Source organism: Syngnathoides biaculeatus, chromosome 3 (assembly GCF_019802595.1).
Source record: "Syngnathoides biaculeatus isolate LvHL_M chromosome 3, ASM1980259v1, whole genome shotgun sequence".
In the NCBI taxonomy this organism is placed as follows: domain Eukaryota; kingdom Metazoa; phylum Chordata; class Actinopteri; order Syngnathiformes; family Syngnathidae; genus Syngnathoides; species Syngnathoides biaculeatus.
This window is the reverse complement of record NC_084642.1, coordinates 12,000,235-12,023,314: the sequence shown is the minus strand read 5'-3', so window position 1 is coordinate 12,023,314 and position 23,080 is coordinate 12,000,235. Positions and strand designations below refer to the sequence as shown.

Sequence of the window (23,080 nt, the reverse complement as noted above, 5' to 3'; positions counted from 1 at the left end):
CGGTCTAAGTCAAGGGTTCGATCCCGGGTCTGTCTGTGTGGAGTTTGCATGTTCTCCCCGTGCCTTGCTTGGCTTTTCTCCGGGCACTCCGGTTCCCTCCCACATCCCAAAAATGTGCAACATTAATTGGACACTTTCCATTACAAATGTACTGGGTGAGGCTTATAATCTGGTGCACTCTTTAGGTTTGAAATTACGGTAATATTTCTACAGGTGCTTTGTCACGTTCTCGACCACTTACAAGTACCACAAGGGACTGCTTTGACCTCTTTTACGAATATACAGTATAACCAATTTCTTTAGTGTACACTGAAATACTGTAACTTGATTGTCTTTGTCACGGTTGAACAAAAGGTGGGGTCACCAGATATTTGCGTATTCTTTGCCCCAGAGCTGCAAAGAATATTCAGGTGAACATTTCAACAAATCAGTAATAGACAAAGCTAAAGAGTTGTAGCAAAGTTGAGCTTGGGTTGGGTTATATTCTTAGAAATGTGTTATTACAAGCTAACCTCATCTAAATTCACATTGGAGAAAAAAAAAAAGATTTTGTTTTAACCTTCTTAACCTGTTGTCATCCGTTCGGATAATTTATTTATTTATTTATTTTTTTAACTGATTGATTTGTTTTGCGGTGGGGCTGTCGCTTGCTACAAAGTTGTCCCAAAGCATAATTTTCATTTTTAACTTGTCATAATATCCACCCATAAAACATACCAATAATCTTGCTTAAAAAAAAAAAAAAAAACAATATTCTCTCAAATCCATCTGTCATGCACGGTTAAAATGGCGCAGACTGTCTGTGAGCGAGCGTCTGCTATTTGAAAAGTTGGTTGAACAATTTATGTTACATTTGAAGGGACAAGTCTCCGCACGTTAATTGGGACGGGCATCAATATTAACGACCCGACTCAAGGTCTTTATAATAAGGAGCCGGCGCAAAAGAAAAAAGACGCGAAGCATGACATTTGACATTCGGTTCAGAAAACAAGAAAGACATGGAAATGAACGAAACGGCAAATTAGAGGCTGGAACAAAGACGGGAGAATAATGAACGTTTTAGTGAGGTACTGGGATGCTTTTACAAAGTCCCTCCTCGCATATTAGCCGGATCAAGTTCATCTGATTCATTTTGGCTCCTGGTTTTATCCTCAGGGAGGAGAGAGCACTTATTGGCCTCGGGTTCTAATATTCAGCGTCCATTCTTTTGTGCACATTCACGACAATCCCTTACAGTCAGAAAAAAAAGAAAATATGTGCGTTTGTATCCCCGCTCAGGGCTGCCCTTTCTTCTCCTGCTCTTTTTTAAATCGGACATGAAAACCAGACGACGGAAATTGAAGCGCGAGACCATTCCTAATTCAAGTCTGATCAGATCTGTCGGTGGGACTCCTTTTGATTGGCTTGACTGGGTCTCATTTTGCGTGCTGCATCTGCCGTGTGACCAAAAAAAAAAAAAAAGAAAACGAAGCAGAAGGCAGAAACTGAAACAAAGCCACTAAAACAAACTAATGAAGCACGTAAGATCTTATTCCCTATTGTTGTTGTTTCGCCAACGTAGCTGACAGACTACTGCGGCAAATTCGTGACATTTTAATTAAGCCAAATGAATGACTCCTCGGTACGTGAGTCTTATTTTACTTGTAGGGATGCACAGGAACCCCCCCAAAAAAAAAAGTTTACTGAAGCATAGCGAACTGTAATTTAGGTGCATTAAGCATTATCAGGCAGCCCGCTGGCGCAGCTCTAGAGCATTGGCCTCACAGTTCTGACGTCCCGGGTTCAATCCCAGACCCGCCTGTGTGGACTTTGCATGTTCTCCCCGTGCCTCCGTGGGTTTTCTCCGGGCACTCCGGTTTCCTCCCACATCGTTAAAACCATACAACATGAATTGGACACTCTAAATTTCCCTTTGGTGTGATTGTGTGTGCGCCTGTTGTTTGTCTCTATGTGCCCTGCGATTGGCTGACAACCAGTTCAGGGTTGAACCCGCCTCCTGCCCATTGACAGGTGGGATAGGCTCCAGCACTCCCCTCGACCCTTGTGAGGATAAGCGGCTATGAAAATGGATGGATGGATATGTCAATGGCAGTGAATAAGTGGAAGTACAATCCCAAAGTAATCGTACTTGTTATTCTCCATCACTGGATGTTACATTCACCAGCAGCGGATATCAATTTCAGAAATAATGTACCACCAAGAGGAGTATGAGAGTTTCTGTATGGGGTATTTACATAAAAAAGAAAAGGAATACTGTAGTATTATTTTTAACAGTTGTTAATTTACATCATCTGTCACCACTGTGAAAAGGAATAGCTTTTTATAATTATGCTGATGTGAAAAAATTCCCACGAGTTCCCCCTGAATATTCCCACATTTTTGTTCCTTAACCCATTCATGGGGAGGGTGGCAATTTTTTTCCCTTATTGAGATAAAAGTCTCCGAAGCGGCCACAATCAAGGAAATAACATTTATTTTTCGTGTATGGTTAAGTTATACGATAATAACTTGAGGCAGCCATTTTGGGTCAGGAAGGAAGGGAAATAACTCTGTGCTAACTTTGACCAATGAGTTATCCTCTCCTGATACCAAATTATGACTTCAGATTAAAACACTTAAATATTTTGATATACTGAAGGATATGATGCGTGAAAATCATAATGTCCCCAAAAATGGGACGCTGCCCACGAATGGGTTAAATTTGATTCTATATTTCCAACTTGCTCTAGTTCTGAGTACAAATGACTTCATTCGATTCCGTTATGTATCCTGACATGGTCACTGGACAGGTAAACTTTCCCCACACTGTAAAAGACGTCTTCCTCCCACGGGCGTCGCAGGTCTAAAGGCGTATCAGTCATGGGGTTCAATTCCACGTACAGTACAAGTACAGCAGATTCATAGTACACCAGGGAAGGATCCCGGGGCCACTGATGATTGCCCCAAATCCTCAGCGCGCCTGTTCATGTCCGCTTTTGAAAACAGCCAACAGGCAATCACGTCGCCGTTCTTTGCCCGCACCTGGAGGAATACAGTACCGGTACAACACCGCATTTTACGCTGCTTCATGTACTCTGTGGGGCGAGCAAGTTTATTCCTGGTTGGAATGAAGTAGCATGTACTGTAATCCATCACAGGTCGTTATGTCGAAAAGCACTTGAAATTTCAAGGGCTTGATTCACTGCGGCGATGGTTAATTAGCTCAGTTTATTTGTTTGAAAATGACCGCAATGGGGGTTGGGGCAGTCAGGTAATTTATCCAACAGTTGAAGTATTTCATTTCTTTTTTGGAGGAAAAAAAATGAATGTCTAATTCAGATCAAAGGGCTCCTAAACCTGCTTCACCGATATTACCTGGGGTCCTGCACGAGTCTTACCGTATTATTTTCTCCATTAAATGTCATTATGATGGAGTTGTTTTGGCATCAAAAGAAAGTCCTATTGCCAGCCTCCATTTCTAATGGCTGATTTTTCACAAGGCCGGCTGTCAAAAATAATGAGGCACTTGATCACAAACTGTTCTTCCTGACTTTGTGTCTGACTGCGCTTTTGTACGCACAGTTGTGTCCTTGTCACTGAGGATTTTGGCACCTGACATTTTTTATTTTTGATATTCCCTTCAAATTGCCACACCGTCTTGTATCAAAGAGAATAGTTCATTTTTTTTATTGCTGTGGAGCAAACACTTTTATACATATTTGAGATCAGCTCCTACAGTTCTGTATTCCTCTTAGCTTTATGCAGTGTAAATTTTCATAGGCTAATGTATTGAATATTTTTAAATTACATATTTGGTTCATTTGGTTGCATGACGCTGCAGATTTAAAAAAAAAAAAAAAAGAAAAGAAAAAAAAGCACAAGCTGTGGCATGCAGTACTCGTCCTCACCAAAGGGGCGTGTGAGAAAACACCGTTTCATATTGGTGCCGTGTTTTTCTTACATAAGTAAATTGTAAAGTTGACATACTTCATATTTACAGTTTTGCAAATAAAATTGAAAAATAAATCATTAGAAGCATAGATATGAATGTGAAACCAATTATTTATTTTTGGCGTGAGTGACTTTTTTTATTATTAAAAACTGTATATTAGTTGGATTTCTGTACGTCTTCACTCTTTTATGTAAAAATGAATAAATAATAACAATAGTAACGGGCGTCACTCACTCTGATTTTCACCATTCGGGGTCAGGCCTGGTCCCGATCCACAGTTATGTAAATGATGACACAAGTGCAACAACAGCGCCGTCACTGGCAGGGATGAGCATTTGCAGGCTGCTGCAGGAAACAGCACGAATGTGGCGAACCACATTTCTTGCACATACCAGGATAGTTCACATTCAAGTGTTTGTATTTTGTATTTTACTCTGGTGCACCTGGTATGCGGAAACCTCCAGAACGCAACATCGTACCCGTGAAAATAATGATTTTTTTTTTTTTTTACGCCCCTGTGTTTGGTTCATGGATTCAGTCAAGAGCGTGACCTTCATTTACGTCCAAAATTCTAATATTTGTTCCATTAAATCACATTAGATTTTGATATGGCAATTTGGAATTTTGGAACAGATTTTAACAAGACTCATGTACGTTGATACACATGATTTGCCTTTGCGGCCCACATTAAACCATTTGATGGGCTGGATCTAGCACCCCGGGCCTTGAGTTTGACACTTGTGCTCTAATTGGTTTAGCCAAACTTGTTACAAGCAAGTTCAACCAGCAGAAGAAAAAAAAAATACATCTGTGCTCTGCACACATAAATCAATTTTAGTGTATATTTGTCATGTCATTATGTAAATATCAATTCTGAACTGCTTCAGATGATGAACGTGACAAAGATGCCTGCTGCTACACTGCGCTTTTGTGCAGTCGATAAATTCTACAATTACATTGTTATCGTGGTGGTATCAAGAGATGGATTCAGTCTGGCAGGTCTCCGCAGACGCTCCACGAAGCAATTGCGGGGCCTGGCGCTGGCCGGTCCACATGGTCACAGAACCATTTTCGGAATTAGCCATGTAAAAAAAAGTTGACTCTCTTCTATAATGTCGCATAATTATTTGCATTTGTAGATCATCAATAAAAGTCAACTTCCTATATGTCCTTTAAGAATGCACCAGGTGACTTGGCAACATTTGTTGTCATTTTAAAAATGTTTTTTACACCTTAATACCAGCGCAGTGGTCGTGGCTAACTCATTGATCTACTTATTTAACCTTAGAACGTTGCACGTAATACTAATTAAGATTTCTGATGGTGACAGCTTGGCCCTTTACCCGATGATTTCCTACGGGCAGAAAATGTTCTAAATCTGAACAAAAGGTCGTCTGGCATGCCGGAACATATTGAAATTGTGTTTGACCTTTAGCGGTGGCTCTTGTTGACACTCCACGACGATCATGAGCACACATCGGAGCCATCATTGCCTGACGCTGCCTCAACGGTTGCTGGCCCTGACAAATTTCACCAAAATCTCAGTGAGCGAATCCAAACAATTGTTAATTAGTTTGAGTGAATAAACACAATTCCATCAATCGCAGACTACGTTGCCCTAATTAGTCAGGTCCGATATGATTATCTTTCTGTCTCTCTCTTTCTTTTTCCCTCAAATATGTTTGTTGTCTGAGAATGAAATCGTCTTTAGAAATGCTTGAGCGCTGACGCTGAAATAAAACGTGAAATTTAACTTTCATAATCAAAAATGTAGGACTTGGACGTTGGATTGGTGTAAATCTGTCAAGAAAAGTGCAAGGAGGAGGTAAATTAAATTAAATCTAAATATGTTAAATTAGCTTTTTGAGGAAATTTTCTTGTGAGGAGTGGGAAATTTGATGAATGAAACTGATTTTTTTTGTGTGTAAAAATACATTTGTGGGAAAAGTGGGGGTATTTTAAATGTGGATAATAGGTAAGTGGTGAATTTTTCGAGTATTTGGAGGTTTGAATCCCTGTGCTGTCTTCGGGCAGGAATGAATCAATTAATTAGTCAAGAAATGTGGAAGGATTAAAAGGTAAAAAAATAAATGTGAGCATTTGGCATTCAATTACATTCAAAGTGTTTTAGCACATTGTCATTTTATTAGTATCAATTGCAATCTTGAATTGTTAATATAATTTCTTTTTCGTTGTTTTCAGATTATTAAAAAAAAAAATCGGGTTGCCGGAAATGGTATGACGTCAATTCCGTTACGCGAAACTCTTGGCGCGCTGAAGCAAACTGCAAGGAGATGGACGCTGACGATGGACGTTTACAGAAAGATGAAGTCGAGTTTTTGGTGGATAGTCGCGACGTCAGTTTAAGTGCACAAAGTGAACCACCGCCGACCGAAGCCGGCGGACGTTAGCGATGTTGGCTAACTCGTCGTGGAAATAGTGGTTTGTAGTTTATTAAGGCTTCCCGTATTTATTTTATTGACGTCTGGGCAATATGAAAAGAACCAAACTGAAGATTCCCAGGGTAGGTTCACGCAGCTGCTCTCAACGTCAAGTCCAGCCTTCTAATGTTCTGATTCGAGTCGTATTTTTGTAAAATGAGGCGACGTGTAAAGAGTCACTCGCTTGCCAGGACTGGGTGTGCTAATGCTCCATTTCTGACATGTTCTGCTTTAACCTGCCACACTGGTGGAAAACCAGCACGTACGTTCTAAAAGTGTATTTTATTTCTTTCTCTCTAAGGCGACACCGCGAGCACACAGAGACATCGCTACCTTCTTTACGTCTGGAAACAAGGTAAATATAAGCAAGAACCGTGGACAATGGGGTGAGGTGTGGGAGATGCTCAGAAAAATGAAGGGAATGATGCTGAGGCATAAGGAGAAAAGTGAACACGTCGTCAGGGTGAATTACATCACTGAAAAGGTGAAAGACAGAACAAAATGATGTGGTAATGGGTGGAGGAAGATGAGACTCTTAGGGAGGTTGTGAATCTGCAGTTATACTGAGAGCAAGACCAAAGAAGACATGGAAATAAAATGGACATTGGGATTTGCCCCACTTCCTGTGAGTAAAGGCAGTGGATGCTCAGATTAGGGCAGGCGACTGCACTTTAGTGGGAGAATACGTAGGAAAATATCCACACAAATGCATAATTATTGTTGTTTGTTGGGTTTGCGTCAACAATTTGTTGCTGTTTTTCCCCCCCTCTTTCATTTGACAAATACGTTGCACGAAGCCCACGATGGCTCCTTCACGTTCAGTGTATTTTTACTTGTTTCATGGAAGACTGAAACGCTTTGTCACATCTTTGATTTCAAACATGTATTATTGGTTCATTTCTTTAACAATGATCAAAATCCATTTGCTTGCTTTTAGGGTTTACCCCCTCAGTCACCAGAAAGAAGCGCCGTGCCCTGTAAGACGGATCCGCAAGTCCGAAATGGAGACGTCTTCGCCGCGGGGCCGCGTTCCCCTTTAAAGAGGAGCATCCTCGGGGTAATTGAGAACCTTCTTCCCCCCTCGCCTGATCTCCTCGTGGTCCCCGAGACCCAAAGTAGTCAGATTCCGCTTTCGCCCTCGAGAGGCCACGAAGAGCTGAGCCCTGGGATCAGGAGAGAAACGTCTCCTGGGAAGAAACCTGCCGGCTTGTCCCCCATCTGCCAAAGTCCTCGTTCCAAACGGCCAAGTCTAATGTCAGACAGTGAAAGGGGGACATGTGGCTTGTTGAAAAGGCTCTGTAGTCCTTCTGAAGAGCTCCGTGAACCGAAGAGGCCAAGAACCGCAAACGCACTGGAGGACAGTCCCGAGGAAGAACACAAACACGAGGGAGAGACCGCTTTTACCGCCATAATCGAGCAGACGACGGCAGAAAGCAAAATGGTTTCATGCCTCGCGTGCACACCTGACGAGCAAGATGCCCAACCTGCAGCGCCGACGCGTAGCGAGGAAGAAAACAAGAAAGATGCTCCAAAAACTGCATCAGAATCTTCAGATAGGGTCGAGCAAGAAGTGAAATCGTCCGATGTCAACCCAGCGGGAGGTACCCTCTGATAATTGTTGTAATGAGTACAAATTGTGTTTTAGGTCATATCAGACCAGGTTTTCCAGGCAATAAGAGTGATTTTTTTTTTTTTTTTTTTCCCCCAACGAAGAGAACACCAAGACCACATTGGAAGAGGGTTTGGACGAGCTTTGGTTCGCAGAGCAGATGGAGCCGAGTGAATGTCTCGTGGCCGACGAGAAAGCCCGGTAAGGCTACGTTTACACTTAAGACACTTAAGTTTGTCCATTTCTTCTCTCCTTATTGAAGTCTTGCAAAGTTTTCTAATGGCTTGGGGTACACGACTGTTTCCCAAATAATAAATAATACCATACTTTGCCCGTCCCTGGTATGGATTACTTTTGAGTGGCAGTCATCTTGTTTTTCTCCGCAGTAAGTTGCCAGATCACTTGATCCTCGGCGGAGGTCCAAACAATCGCTACTGGGTTTTAAACGTGGATGAGGGTCCTGATCACAAAGTCCTGACAGTAACACGCTTCAGATCTCTGCGAGCCACCGAGACGTGTCTGCTGAAAGACGGCTGGTCGGGCGCGTTCTGGTCCACTCGCGCATGAAACTTCACGTTTTCTTTCTCCCGCCAATGTGATGGGCAATAATCCGCAACCTCTTCTTTTTTTCTTTTTTTTCCCCCTCAGGGAGATGATGCCTGTTTGCCGTGGCGACGTGGTCCACCTGGAGGGCCGCGCTGACGCCGGATCCTGGGTGTTGGACCGAGAACAGGGCCTGCTGGTTTTACTTCCCGACTATTTGGTTTCGGGCACCAGCATCTCCAGCTCCATCCGCTGTATGAGGCGGGCCGTGCTCGGGGAGATGTTTAAGGTCAAATCTTCATTTTTGAAAGCTAATTTTTACATCCTTGCTTCCATAATAATATACGGATACCCTCAGCAGCAGGAAAGTGGGAATTTTAATATCTTATAACATTTTGTCTCATCACAAATTTAAATACATAATTGCACTAGATTAGTCTAATTTTAGTGTCACATTGATGAATGGCTACTTTTCTGATTTTATATTAGTAAAGAGGCATTGATAATATTATTCTTTGGGTTTGACTTTATTAAATATTCCCTTGCCCTCTCCCACCCTGAAGCTTCCTCTCCTGTTTGATTTTGGGCTTGCAGAGTTTTGACGGCGGCTCCAAGCAGATGCTGAACGGCACCATCATCCACCAAGTGTTCCAGAGAGCAGCCACGGCCAAAGATTTCTCTCTGGCGTCTTTGTCCAACATGGCCGAGGAGGCTCTGCACAGTCCTCAGCACCTCGGGGCCATGTGAGTTATATTGTTGTTTTTAGTATGAAATGAGATGAAAGAGAAAAATCTCACGATGTTGTCTTTTTTTGGGGGGGGGGTGGTTTAGGTACAGTTTGGGTGTAACTCAGGATGAAATGAAGCAGGAGCTCCATGATTACCTGCCCTCATTGGAGCTGTGGGCAAAGGACTACCTCGTAACGCCAAAAGCCATCAGGATCCAAATGTGGGATGATGCAACACTGCTGTGTGCAATTATTTTAAATAGTTGATATAACTTTTTGAATTCCTCCCCTTTTTGGTTATTATGTTACTTCATTCAGCCCCAGCAGTGGTGGTGGGGCGGCGGGCAGGGCGCAGGACTCCGCCGCCGCTACCATTACAGAGCTGGCCGACATCGAAGAGAACGTGTGGTCGCCGCGCTTCGGCCTCAAAGGGAAAATCGACTTGACGGCGAGGGTTCGAATCCAAAGGACGCGAAATGTCAGCCAGCGGTCCTCTGAAGTGATGACCATCCCCCTGGAGCTGAAAACGGGGAGGGAGTCCAACTCGATTGAACATCGCAGTCAGGTTTGCTATCGGTAGCGTACATGATTGCGTTTCATTGATCATCAATGATCATGTCGATTGTCTTCCGTGTCAAGGTGATTCTGTACACCTTGATGACATCGGACAGATACAATCCTCCAGCCGGTTTCTTGCTTTATCTGAAGACTGGAAACCTGCATCCCATTGTTGCCAGCCACATGGACCACAGAGGTACGTTAGGCTCTGGCAAGCTGCCATTGTTGCGTGCAATGTCTTCACTTTTTTGTCTGCGTCTGAGCTTCAGTACATGAAATGTTTCCAAAATTCGACCTTTACAAATTTATGTCCGGTTAGTTTTGGGTGGAGACTGTCAGAGAGATATTCATTTAATAGTATCTTTATTGCTGTTTCTAATCGTTTGTATTTTTAGCAACAATTGAGGGGTGAAAAAAATATATACAGTGAAGAAAATAAGTATTTGAACAACCTGCTGTATTGCAAGTTCTCCCACTTAGAAATTATGGAGTGATCTGAAATTTTCATCATAGGTGGATGTCTACTGTAAGAGAGATAATCTAAAAAGAAAAATCCAGAAATCACAATGTATGATTTTTTTTTTTTAACGATTTATTTGTGTGATACAGCTGCAAATAAGTATTTGAATTCCTGTCTATCAGCTAGAATTACATACATTATTAGAATTAAATACAGAGGAGTCATGGAAGAAGGTTTTGTGGTCAGATGAGACCAAAATGGAACTTTTTAGTCATAATTCCACTAACCGTGTTTGGAGGAAGACGAATTATGAGTTCCATCTCAAGAACACCATCCTTACTGTGAAGCATGGGGGTGGTCGCATCATTCTTTGGGGGTGTTTTTCTACACATGGGACAGGACGACTGCCTGGTATTACGGAGAGCATAACCTCGGCCATGTATTGTGAGATTTTAGGGAACAACCTCTTTCCCTCATTGAAGATGGGTCAAGGCTGGGTCTTTCAACATGACAATGACTCGAAGCACACAACCAGGACAACCACGGAGTGGCTCCGTAAGAGGCATATCAAGGTTCCGGCGTCGCCTAGCCAGTTTCCAGACCTAAACCCAATAGCAAATCTTTGGAAGGAGCTGAAACTCCGTGTTTCCCAGCGACAGCCCAGAAACCTGTCTGATCGAGAGAAGATCTGTGTGGAGGAGTGGGACAAAATCCCTCCTGCCGTGTGTGCAAACCTGGTGAACAACTGCAGGAAACGTTTGACCTCTGTAATTGAATACAAAGGCTACTGTACCAAATATTAACTGTATAATCATTAGAAATGTTTTTCAGAACATTGTATTTTTATCTTTTGGAATTGGATCTGATTGGCTTTGTACTTGGTGTTTCTACTCCACATACTTTTTCGACATTAGGAACGAGCACCACGCGTGGCGACAGCCCTCTCGGAGTCACATTTTTGAAAATTGGATTGTAAATCGGGACACACAGGACACGTTCTTTTGTATAGATGGACTCTCGTATCTCCGCACAACACACTTGACGGGTGAGTGAATCGAGAGGAGAGAGAGCGCGAGAGAATCATCGACGGATTTGGAAGCGTTCATGTTCTTATCCATCTTGGCTGTGGTGCACAACAAGCACACACACTGTTAGTTTAGCACCGAGGGAGCACTTCAAGGTATCGGTGGTCAGCTGGTGCGGTTCATTGCTACATCCTCTCTTGCTCTGGCCACACTTGACTAAGCTGACATTTTCCGCCTACATTCTCCTGCTGGCAAATGACTTGAATCGGGATTCCTACGGGGCCAAGCGGCGATTATAACCACTTGGTCCACAGCTCTAGAGCCACTAAATACTCTTTAAATTTCACAAGTACTTAGGCGAGGCTGGAAAGTGTTTTTTGGGGCTGATTATAGAAGTGTTTTGGTCCATTATAGAACTGCTGAAGCTGAGGAACACCTTGGTTCATTACATCCACAACTCGGTGCAGAAGGGGGTGGAGGGGAGTCACTTAGCCAGACTTCCAGACATCGTGACGGACAAAAAGACCTGCCAATATTGCCCTCAGAGGAGAAACTGCGCTTTGTATGAAAGGTACACCTGTACATGCTTTTAAAATCCGAACATAGTCCCGAGTTTCTCTCTGTTTACCTTTAACGATTTCATTGGTTTCCCCCTGTGGGTTCATCAGGGTGTTGGAAGGCGCGTCGTCAGACGTCAGTGACGACTTCCTGCAGCAGGAAACGGGCCACCTCACCGCCACGCATCTGGACTATTTCGCCCACTGGCTGCTGCTCTGCCACCTCGAGGCCGCCAGCATGGAGGCCCGGAATGGCCGAAAGCGTGTGTGGCTCCAGACGCCTGAGGAAAGGTAGCAAGTTTCATTTTGTCAGGAGGGTCTATTTTCAACAACCATGTTTTCAAAAGCACAGACAACACAAATAAATTGCGACGCATTAGGGAGCGCCACTAAATAGTTCGCGACAGAGTTCAACCAGAGTCTCATTCCAGATCAAATCAGGTATACTCTGGGAAATGCTCCAATTTCACTTAATTGATCCAAAATATTGTTCATTAGCTACATAAAAGAGATGCAGAACAGTTAAATGCTTCTTGCAATTAAAAGCACAAAGTACAATTCCTCAAATATTTACAGATTACCATGACGTGCATGTCTGAGAATTAGACATACAGTATGTACAATTGGTCTGAAGCCTCCTGTTGTCATGAATACAACATCCATCCATCTATTTTCTTAACCGCTTATCCTCACGAGGGTCGCAGGAGTGCTGGAGTCTATACCAGCTGACGACGGGCCGGAGGCGGGATACACCCTGAACTGGTCGCCAGCCAATCACAGGGCGCATTGAGACAGTCGCGCTCACAAGGGCAATTTAGAGGGTCATGAAAGAGTTCCATTTCAACTTTTATTTTTCAAAACTTGCATAAAATAAGGCCATTTCGGAGTAGGTATGATAGATGCAAATTATATTTTTTTCAATGAGCTACTGCATAGCAATTTCACTATTCAATCACTTCTCTCTAAAAGAGAGGAATGCTGCGCCCCCTGCTGGATGGCCATTAATTGAAAGTGATGTTTTGGACTCAACTAAAAATAACTTTCATCTAGCGAGAAGAAAGGAAGTTGCATCGGGAACCTGCGGCTGATCGGCTCCGCCAGCGTCCAGTCGGAGGGCGTTTTCCTTCACCGCTTCCAGCGGCCTGACGAGACGCACGATCCAAGCGGTTGCGGTCTGGCCAGCGGGGATCGCGTTGTCCTTAGTGACCAGGGAGGTCGTTTTTTTGCCCTGGCAACAGGCTACCTGTGTGATGTCAGCCGGACATCCGTCAGTTGTACCCTTGACGGGTAAGGATGATACTTCTTATCCATCCATCCGTCCGTCTGTCTCCACCGCTACCTTGTCTTTATCTTTTCAGTACATGTTGTTCCTTCACGGGCTCCCGTTAAATAACAGTCGATTGTCTGTCGCAGGGACGTGTCTAAGCTCAGTGGGGAAGTGTTTCGATTGGATGCAGATGAAGGAGTCATGGGACTCAGCACTCACTTGACCAATCTCTCCAGACTGATGGAAAGTAGCCAGCACGGGTAGATTTTCATATTTTGCTGTTCACACGCTTTCCTTCTGACTGGTTTCGTGGAAATCTTTCACATTGTGTTCGATCTGTGCAGGGATCGTCTGAGGGAGCTGGTTGTGGGTCTTTGTCGGCCGGAGTTCATTTGCAATCTCAGTTCGGTTCTTCCCAAAGAGGCCAAAGACAGAGTGGCAAACATCCTCAAAGGTTTTCCTTTCTCCTCATAGCTGGACGGCTTTCATAACATGACAGCCTCAATATTTCAGTGCTGCATTTTAGTATTTATTACGAACTTGTGAAATGTTGGCAAATATCCATCAGACAAAAGGTTTGCTCCGCAAGGAGAGGTAACGCTAAATAAATCGCTTGATGTGTGGTCTGTGGACAACTGTTGGTTTCCAAGAATAACACCAAGTGGTACTTGAGTCATTAATTACCATAATTTCCGGCCTATAAGCCGTGACTTTTTTCACACGCTTTCAACCCTGCGGTTTATGCAGTGATGCGGCTAATTTGTGCATTTTTTTGTAACGGTCGCAAGGGGGGCACTCAAGCGGAAAAGGTAAGAGTGAGACTGGTGGAATATTTGTGCCGAGGAAGTGACTTTTACCAGTCCGGCCCTGTTAGCGCTGCACTAGCGTCTCACTGCCGTGTCTCGGTGATTTTTACCGATGTTTTTTATTTTTTTTAACCAGTCCTGTTAGCATGGCATTAGCATTAGTGTTAGTGTTAGTGCGGTGGCGCTAGCATTAGCTTGGCTTCGCTGGTGTTAAACTCTGTGTATCGTCATTCTTTGTAAATATCTCGTGTTTCAATGTGGGCACTTGCGGCTTTTACACAGCTGCGGCATATGTATGTACCAAATGGTATTTCCTTTATAAACGTACTGGGTGAGACTTATAACCAGGTGCGCTCTGTTGGTCGGGAATTAGTCATTTGTTTTTGCAGGTCTCAATAAGCCCCAGAAGCAGGCCATGAAGAAAGTGTTGCTGTCTAAAGACTACACGTTGATTGTTGGCATGCCCGGGACGGGCAAAACCACCACCATCTGCACCCTGGTAGCCCGATGACCACAGCTGACGATGATGATGCTCCCTGTTGCCTGACCAATCCCACAATCTCTTTCGTTCTCTTCCTTGCAGGTTCGCATCTTGCACGCGTGCGGATTCAGCGTGTTGCTGACAAGCTACACACACTCCGCTGTCGATAATATCCTGTTGAAGCTCAAGCGCTTCAAAGTCAGCTTCCTGCGTCTTGGGCAAGGGCAAAAGGTTGGCTGTACTGGAGTCACACAAAAAGTCAAATTTACTGGCCGAAACATGAGTCGGAATGATGATGATGTTGCTTTCTGCAGGTCCATCCGGACATCCTTCCATACACGGAAGAAACTGTCCGGAAAAATGGAGTTCACACGCTGTCAGAACTGGAGCAGCTTTATAGCAAAGAGGTGAATCACTTTCATTTCCTCTCAGCGGTGTTTGGGTTGGAGTACCCGTAGAAAAGCCACACATGCGCGGGGAGGACAAACTCCACACACAAAGCCCAAAGTGGACATTCTAATGCATCATCATGGCCTATCTTGTGCAATTGCTAGCTTGACCTCTTTTCTTCTCCCCCCCCACACACACTTTTTAGCTGGTTGTGGGAACAACTTGCATGGGCATTAAGCATCCAATTTTCACACGACGGCGCTTCGACTTCTGCATCGTGGATGAAGCGTCACAGATCAGCCAGCCCATCTGCCTGGGGCCGCTGTTCTACGCTAACAGATTTGTGCTGGTCGGGGACCACCAACAGCTGGCCCCAATAGTGCATGATAAGGAAGCAAGGTAGTTTTATTGATAATAACCCAAAATATAGCAAAGCTCATTTATTTCAGTTCGTACGAATAAATACGCTTCAGAATTCTACGGATAACTTTTGAAAATCTGAAATTTCAACAGGTCACTAGGGATGGATGAGAGTCTGTTTAAGCGACTGGAGTGCCATTCTGAAGCTGTGGTCCACCTCAACGTCCAGTACCGCATGAACAGGTACCTGACCTCTCGCTTGCAGGGCTTGGTAAAAGTCAACGGCTCTTAGACCAAATGCGAAAACTGAAATTCAATAGCGGGAAAGACTTGAGTTGTTTGTAGGACTTGTAGTCCAACTTATTGCGGTGCGCTTGCAGGCAGATCATGTCACTGAGCAACTGTCTGATGTATGACGGCCGCTTGGAGTGCGGCTCGGAGAGGACGGCGTCGGCTCTCCTCTCGCTGTGCTCGCTGCCCTCCGTCCAATCGGAGCTCGTCTCTGACGCCCATCCCCAGCAGGATTTCGCATGGATACAGGATGTGTTGACACCTAGCAAACCCGTTTGCTTCCTGGATTGCTCAATGGTATGTGGGGAAATACATCAACTGAACACTTTAGCAAGTCCTACATCCTCTCATTTTGGTATTTTCTTGCTCAATTTTGATGAAGATATGACATTTTCTCATAGTCACTGTTTCAGACACTTAAGGGTGTGTCACAGATCCCCGTCTGTCCCCCAGATGGCCATTATGGCTGTGTAATCATACTATTGTCGAATTGCATCATTATAGTGTTACCAATATACCGTAATTTCTGGCCTACAAGCCGCTACTTTTTTCACACGTGTTCAACCCTGCGATTTATGCGGTGATGCGCCTAATTTGTGCTTTTTTTTTTTTTTTTACGGACACAAGGGAGCACTCAAGCAGAAAGGGTAAGAATGAGGTCGGTGGAATATATGTGCCGAGGAAGTGACTTTTACCGAGCCTTTTAACGCTGTGCTAGCGTGTTGCTGCTGTGTTACTGGCGAGTCTCACTGATATTTACCAATAAATTTTACTTTAACTGGCCGCGTTAGCGCTGTGCTAGCGTGTTGCTGCTGTGTTACTGGCGAGTCTCAGTGATATTTACCAATAAGTTTCATTTTAACCGGCCTTGTTAGCGTTAGCGTGGTGCTAGATTTAGCGCGACGCTAACATTAGCACTAGCGTTAGTGCGGCGCTAGCACCGCGCTAGCATTCAACTCTTTCTGTGTAGCGTCTTTGTAAATATCTCGTTTTTCAGTGTTGGTTTCACAGCTGTGGCGTATGTGTGTACCAAATGGTATTTCCTTTACAAATGTACTTGGTGAGCCTTGTAACCGCGTGCGCTCTGTTGGCCGGGAATTACAGTACAAGAAATCTGACTAGTTTTTAAATCAGAAGTCAACGAAAATAGTTCGTTCAACCATTCAATTGATTTTTAAAAAGGGGTTTCAAGTAACAAAAAATGCAAAGACAATTTGCAATTTTGGAACAGGTTTTGCCGAGAAGCATGACATAAGCCCACCTGATTCGCTTTAGTCACACAAAATTATGTGGCTGGTTAAATCTGGACCGATATGGGGCGTGTAGAACACAAATGCAGTAAACCACATCACAAAATTGGTTGCCACTGACTTTCTGTTACAACTGCGACAAGTCATGCAGCGCGGTTAAATGAAAGATTAGGAAGGGGTTGGGCGGCCAGGTCATATAATGCGCCGTAAGCCACAGGAAAAAATATGGCAATGAGTGAGCGATCAGGAGAGGCTTAAAAAAGTGTGTGTGGCTGGCCGGCACAGTGGAAATGGCACCAGCTGACCTGATAGCGCCGAACAACCTAGCGGTCATCACGAGTGTTCAAAGATGGCGTCTCTCCTCGAAGGTGCCAGCTTTGGAGTCAGTGGAGCGGGGAGGCATAAGCAATCACACCGAAGCGGCCATCATCCACCTTCTTCTGTCATTGTTGATAAAGGTATGCCTGCAGGAACGTGACATTGAGGCTCACTTAATCCCAAACCCTCCATTTTGATTCACGCGTTCATTCCACCCAGGCCGGCTGTAAGGCCAGCGACGTCGGCGTCATCGCCCCTTACAGACAACAACTCCGGTGCGTCTCGGCTCTGCTGCAGTCGTCTGCTTTTCATGGCGTGGAAGTAAACACTGTGGACAAATACCAAGGACGCGACAAGAGTGTCATTGTGCTCTCTTTTGTCAGGAGTACCACGGAAGAAGAAAATGTGTGTTGTATTGGGGGGGGTTAATACTCTTTTTGAGTGCATCACTTTTTTTTTTTTTTTTTCTTGCTTCCCAGCTGGGAGAGCTGTTGAAGGATTGGCGCCGCTTGAACGTGGCCATCACCAGGGCCAAACACAAACTGCTCATGGTGGGCTCGGCGTCCACGCTCAGGCGGTACACCCCTGTGGAGAAGCTACTCAATCATCTGGAGCAGGAGAACATGATATCCTTCCTCCTCTCTTGTGAGAATGCGCCGCTTGGCTTTGAGTTGTTAGCCTCATCTTCCCGTCTGCACGCGCGCTTGGGAGCAGAACACTACTCATAGTCTTATTATTAAAGATGTTCATCATGGTTAACGTAATAGTGGTCTTCAAGAATTTATGACCCAAGGCTTTATGGGTTATGGATGCGCTGACACCCCCCCCCCCAACCCCACCCTTACCGCTGTCTTTACCCTCCTTAATTATCCTCACATTATCCAGCTCCCTCCGTCAGCCGACAGAGCCTTACCCACAATGCTCCTGTGACGGCGTGGACGTCTGCGGCCGTTGAGCGCTGCGTGATCCCCGCCTTACTTCTCATTACCTCGCATCTTCAACAAAATATATTTTTATTTAAAACATCATACACTAGCGGTAGGATTTTTTTGCTCACGAACGAATCGTGGTTTTTAGTCAACATATTTAACTGAGTGCTTGCATGATTATTTTTATATTTAAACTGTGTAGTGGAAATTTCTGCTAATCTAACATAATTTAATTAATTTAAGTGAGACAGTCTTGTAAAATCAAGGACACAAAATAAAATGCCACACACTGCTGTGTGCTGTGTAATATACCTTAACTTCAAATGTTACAAATGAACAGCCTATCTTGATCTAAATTTTGGTTCACATAAGCTCAATAAGATATTAATAGCAACTGGATGCTAAGTAGCAAAGATGAGGAACTGACACACTTTGGGTTAAACGTAAAGCTCAAATTGCTGGTAGTCTAAGATCCAATGTGATGATGACGTACAAAACTGACAGTTTCTGGCCCAAATGTGACTATTTTTCTAACTTGTGATTTATTTTTTACATTTTGCCCATTTACTCTTGGGTGCTCGTCTGTGATTCTATTTTCTGTAGTGTCTTTTTTTTTTTTTTTTTTTCTGTGACCCTCTTGGATAATAAAACTTGTGACGAATCTATAACCCTCTCAGCGGGGGTGTCGTTTTCAATTACTGCGGATTGTACGGTATTCCGCCGGTGTCGTTCTCTGCAGGTTGTCTACAACGTGATGGTTCCCCGGAGCACGGTGACGCTCTTTCCCGCGATGTTAATTCTTCTGTCATCTCGCACCTCCAGCTGCAGCTCTCCGCCTCGCCTGGAACACTGGAGTGCTGCACGCGCATCAGGAAGGAGAAAAGACCAAATGTCAACGCGGGTGAGGTGATTGTGACGTTGATTTGATGACTGAAATTACAGACCGAGCATTTTCTTCTTTCCCAGTTCCTTCGACCAGTAGCTACCCAGGACAGTGTGTGCAGAACCTGCGTGACAAAGTGACGTTTTACAGAACACTATAAAAAGCTTTTTGATTACCGTAATTTCCGGCCTACGACCCCCGGCTTGGTGATGCGGCGCTAGCGTTAGTGCACCTGATTATAGAGCTCGTGCACTTGACGTCACCGTTTTCACGGCGCCATATCGCCAGTCAAAAAGAGCCGCTCGACATTGTGGGAGACTTTGAACCGGAGGAGAATATTTAAAATACCCGAGACCTGTTGCGCTGTTGGTTGTCACAACAGACGAGACACATATTCAAAGAGATCATTCTATGGAATACCATCTGAAAAGACCAGAAAATATTGATGGATTTCGGCAATTAAACATGATGGGTGGTGCCCAACCAAAAATACACATACACCTGTGTAACGATAGGTTCGCTAGTATAGTATTGAATACTATCTGATCAGGTAGGAATTATTCTTTTCAATCTGAAATTACTAAGAACTATTTATAACGCCAAGTTGGCTCATTTGAGAAAAATGCGTGTTTAAAGAAAGACTTTCGCAAAGATTTATGGAGGTTCAATGGCCGTAATCCCTTTCGTGTACGTTCTGTGGAGACGACTGTCCTCTTTTTTTTTTTTTTTTTTTTTTTCCCAATCATAGTTAATGAATGCGAGTTTGTGTAAAACCAGGGGTCATTTATTTAAATATTGGTATTTGTATTGAATACTATCTGAAGAGATCGATGGATTTCGGCAAAGGTTAACGTTTAGCCTATACACTTCCGCGTTCGCGAGCCGTCAAAACTCACTATGTGGGATTTATTTCTGATTGAGAACAGATCCAGCGACAAAGCATTCATATGGGTCCAGGCTTCTATACACTTTCAAACTTTTCCATATAAATCTAGACGACTTACTCACCAGATCCATGTGTATATCTAGTTGTCTAAGACCAGTGGAAGCAAATTAATGGTCCAATTTCTTATCGGCGAAAAAAAAATCTGTTTCGGCATTAAATACGGGTCTTTTGTGCCGTGTTTATCTAATTTTTCCACATGCCGTTGTTTATTTTCACCTTCAAAATGTCTGACGGTATCGGACAAGACTCTGGGCGTTGTGCTACAAGACGTATTTTCGTGTCGTCTCCAACCGACTTAGCATTGAGCAATGCTTAGCTTGACCGGCAATATGGCGACGTAAACAAAAGTCACGGGATTTCATGATGCACTAGCTCCAAAAGCCTCAGTTAGCTAGTTAGCGTTAAACTCTTTCTCTGTAGCAAGGCTTATAACCAGGGGCGCTCTGGAGGCCGGGAATTACGGTTTTTCCCAATACTTGCACAACTGTTAAGCGGCAATCATGACAACTGCATGTTGTAGTAAGAATCCTAACCAGTGACGGGATCCTCTGGGATTCCATTCCAAGGGGCAAAATATCTGGAATAGAAGTCGTATGCTGGCTGGCAGTCTGGAGATCCTGAAGTCAAGCATACATGCGTACAAGTATTTACCATACAGAACAGAGGATTTCTAAAAAGAAACCCGTTAATTAAAAATAACAATAAACGCACAAACAGCGACTTCAAAATCACATTTTAAACCCACTCATAGGGTCGCAACACTCTCATAGAATAGAATTCTTGACAGCTCTTAAATTGGATCTCTTGGTTGTGGCAGCTAGCATTGTGACATATAACTTCACTAAGATGATACATAAGCCACTAAATGAAATCATGATGCCAACATGGTGAGGTTTAGTAAAAAAAATACCTTTCGTGGTGACTATGAGGCCTTTGACTAATCCGCTCTTTTCGCTTCTTAGGAGGACGTCGGGGCTGACTTGAAGACTGGTCAGCACCGACCTGGAGACACGCGCTTAACGGTTGCTGAAGCTCTGTCGTCTGTATGTGCCTCACCACGTAAACATTTAAATTCACTATCTGGCTTTCAGATTTGTATCGACGTATGTCAGCGACTTTTTGTGTTCGCGGGAGTGTTGTGAGGGTCGCAACCTGTCACAGGTGTCGGCCAGTCGGACCAGAAGTTTTTTAGTGTTGGAGCAAAGGTAAACATCCTGGACTGGATGGTCTCCTACTGCAGCCTGGAGGACGCACATCACGTGATCAAATTACAAATAATATTAATAATCACAAGATGTTTGTTTCACTCACCTCGGTCAGGTCTTTAAAATGAGCTGCAGCCTAAAGTACAGAAAAAGTGCTTATGTTTTATTTTCCCATTTGATCTTTTAGTATGCATAAGTATCTACAAAATGCTCAGCTATCAATTGATGGATTACTCTAACTATCCCGAGTCTGTATGACGTTGCATTTTATCAGATAGAATGACAGTGACGGATGATTTCATAATATGACAATATTGTCCTCTTTCCGGGCAGCATGCCGCATTAGTGTTGAGCACTTCTGACTCGCTGCAAAGAGGTTTTTGCTTCGAATCTTGACTCGGGCCTGCTTGCGCGGAGTTGGAATGTTGCTGCTTGTGTGGATTTTCAGCGGGGGATGGCCAGTTTTCAGCATTACAAGAGTTTCAGCCTGTTTTCTAACATTGTACCTGCTTGGTGGGTACGTTGAGGGGGAAATCCATCACCAAATCTTCTCCCTGCTGCACAACAGACAGATCGCCACTCCTGGTCTCGAACACCACAGTAGAATTCAAATTCTCTGAAAGATAACCCCGCCCCCCCCAAAATTGTAAAAGATGAGAAGATGATTTTTAGCACCACCAAAGGCCAAAGCTCTCGAGATATTATTCAGATCTGTGTTGTTAATGTGGGTGCTGGAAAGCCGCCCAATGATCTAGCATCTCACTAATGTCGTGCGCTAGATGACAAGGAATATTTCTCTCCCCAAAAATAAATAAAAATATGTTACTCTTGTGTTTGAAGAGGACAGCAGCAGAGGCCAGAGTGGCATGACCACACAGATTGACCTCTGTGCTCGGTGTGAACCAACGCAGCCGGAACCTTGAGCCTGTCCAAAATGAAAAATAAACACTCATTTAAGATAGTAAAAGAGTCATAGTGACAATAATGTGAAGAATGACATTAAATTTTAAAGGGTAGGCCTTTTAACGAGTGCCGCTTTTTACATCCTTATTGATTTTTTTTAACATTTGATGCAATTTTTTTTTGCCAAATGTTTACAGTAAGTCCTTGACATTGTTTCAACCTCATTAAATCTTGAGTCGTAATTCACATTTGTTGTGTTTTAATTCCATATTTTTGTGATATGCTGATCTGTTCCTGCTGAATCATTTATTTAGTTTTTTCATTGTGTGTGTGTGTGTGTGCATGTAATCAAATGATTTTGGCATCTGACCCTTTGTGAAATCCTCCAAAGGTTTGATTGTAGAGATGAAGACGGTTTCTGATAAATTCATCTCTGCTGCAATCTTCTGATACAATTCATCACACAGCTCCTGACAGAAACAAAATTCAGGAATACCACGATTGTGACACAAAACCCAAACTCATCTTGACTGTAATAAATTCCAGCTAGTTCCATAGCCTACAAATATGTAACTGTCCTAAAATAATAATACTTAAAAAATGTTTTCTAGCAACTGTTGACTTCTGAATCAGTTCTGGTTTAATTTTGTATCATTCTATGTAAATGCCCAATGCTATATATATTTTTTTTTAATATATTGCCACTCACATGTTTTAAAAGACAAACAGCTGCTGGGTTCCCCTTAAATGGCGAGTCGGCAAAGGCATCCACTATAAAAATGGGAATCTCCATTGTCAATGTAAAAAATAATAATAGTAATAAAAAAAGTTTCCAAGTGTGCTGCTGTGTTTCATTTGGACTTTAACCCGGGCTGTTTGGTCTCACCCGAACAAAGTTCATCCTGGATATTTTGTAATGTTCTCGTGTTCCTGCATGGCAGTGTTTTTCAAACTTAAGTTATGTCATAAAAAATAGAGTCTACAGAATAAAACACAAGAGTCATGTTGTTCTCACAAATGTACTTAATTTGAAAAGTTTAATTATATTATGTGTTATAATAGTTATAATTTACAATTTTATGAATTAGATAGATAGATAGATAGATAGATAGATAGATAGATAGATAGATAGATAGATAAAGCAGCTCAGAAAATGGCCAAGTGTGTCAATACACATGGAATGTTTCATCATGCTCGATA

The 23,080-nt window shown here is 43.4% G+C and overlaps 2 protein-coding genes across 2 annotated transcripts; one reads left to right on the top strand and one right to left on the bottom strand.

Moving 5' to 3' along the window:
* Positions 1 to 6,173: 6,173 nt before the first annotated feature.
* Positions 6,174 to 18,252, top strand: dna2 (DNA replication helicase/nuclease 2). The gene is made up of 25 exons (XM_061814308.1): positions 6,174 to 6,455; positions 6,674 to 6,727; positions 7,310 to 7,973; positions 8,086 to 8,182; positions 8,368 to 8,517; positions 8,630 to 8,813; positions 9,119 to 9,267; positions 9,356 to 9,472; positions 9,570 to 9,816; positions 9,891 to 10,005; positions 11,709 to 11,865; positions 11,963 to 12,142; positions 12,902 to 13,138; positions 13,265 to 13,378; positions 13,463 to 13,572; positions 14,314 to 14,423; positions 14,508 to 14,636; positions 14,720 to 14,812; positions 15,001 to 15,194; positions 15,309 to 15,398; positions 15,536 to 15,743; positions 17,065 to 17,154; positions 17,234 to 17,419; positions 17,494 to 17,642; positions 17,893 to 18,252. The coding sequence occupies exons 1-25, from the start codon at positions 6,426 to 6,428 to the stop codon at positions 17,942 to 17,944; spliced, it is 3,906 nt and encodes a 1,301-aa protein (XP_061670292.1). The 5' UTR covers positions 6,174 to 6,425; the 3' UTR covers positions 17,945 to 18,252.
* A 144-nt stretch (positions 18,253 to 18,396) lies between these two features.
* Positions 18,397 to 22,796, bottom strand: LOC133497986 (phenazine biosynthesis-like domain-containing protein 2). The gene is made up of 10 exons (XM_061814310.1): positions 22,590 to 22,796; positions 22,251 to 22,350; positions 21,804 to 21,902; positions 21,484 to 21,593; positions 21,084 to 21,113; positions 20,925 to 21,013; positions 20,683 to 20,774; positions 20,306 to 20,389; positions 18,888 to 18,950; positions 18,397 to 18,800 (listed from the first exon to the last, which is right to left on the bottom strand). Exons 1-10 carry the CDS (start codon positions 22,671 to 22,673, stop codon positions 18,688 to 18,690), a joined length of 864 nt encoding a protein of 287 aa, XP_061670294.1. The 5' UTR covers positions 22,674 to 22,796; the 3' UTR covers positions 18,397 to 18,687.
* Between the last annotated feature and the right edge of the window lie 284 nt (positions 22,797 to 23,080).

Bases quoted from the DNA above. Each gene is read 5' to 3' on its own strand.
- dna2 (XM_061814308.1), top strand. From the start codon at position 6,426: ATGAAAAGAACCAAACTGAAGATTCCCAGG. The intron at 6,728-7,309 runs GTAAATATAAGC...GCTTGCTTTTAG, and splicing joins TCTTTACGTCTGGAAACAAG to GGTTTACCCCCTCAGTCACC. The intron at 14,637-14,719 runs GTTGGCTGTACT...TGCTTTCTGCAG, and splicing joins GTCTTGGGCAAGGGCAAAAG to GTCCATCCGGACATCCTTCC.
- LOC133497986 (XM_061814310.1), bottom strand. From the start codon at position 22,673: ATGGAGATTCCCATTTTTATAGTGGATGCCTTTGCCGACTCGCCATTT. The intron at 21,594-21,803 runs GTAACATATTTT...GTTATCTTTCAG, and splicing joins TGTCCTCTTCAAACACAAGA to AGAATTTGAATTCTACTGTG. The intron at 20,775-20,924 runs GTTGCGACCCTC...GCGTGTCTCCAG, and splicing joins CTGGCCGACACCTGTGACAG to GTCGGTGCTGACCAGTCTTC.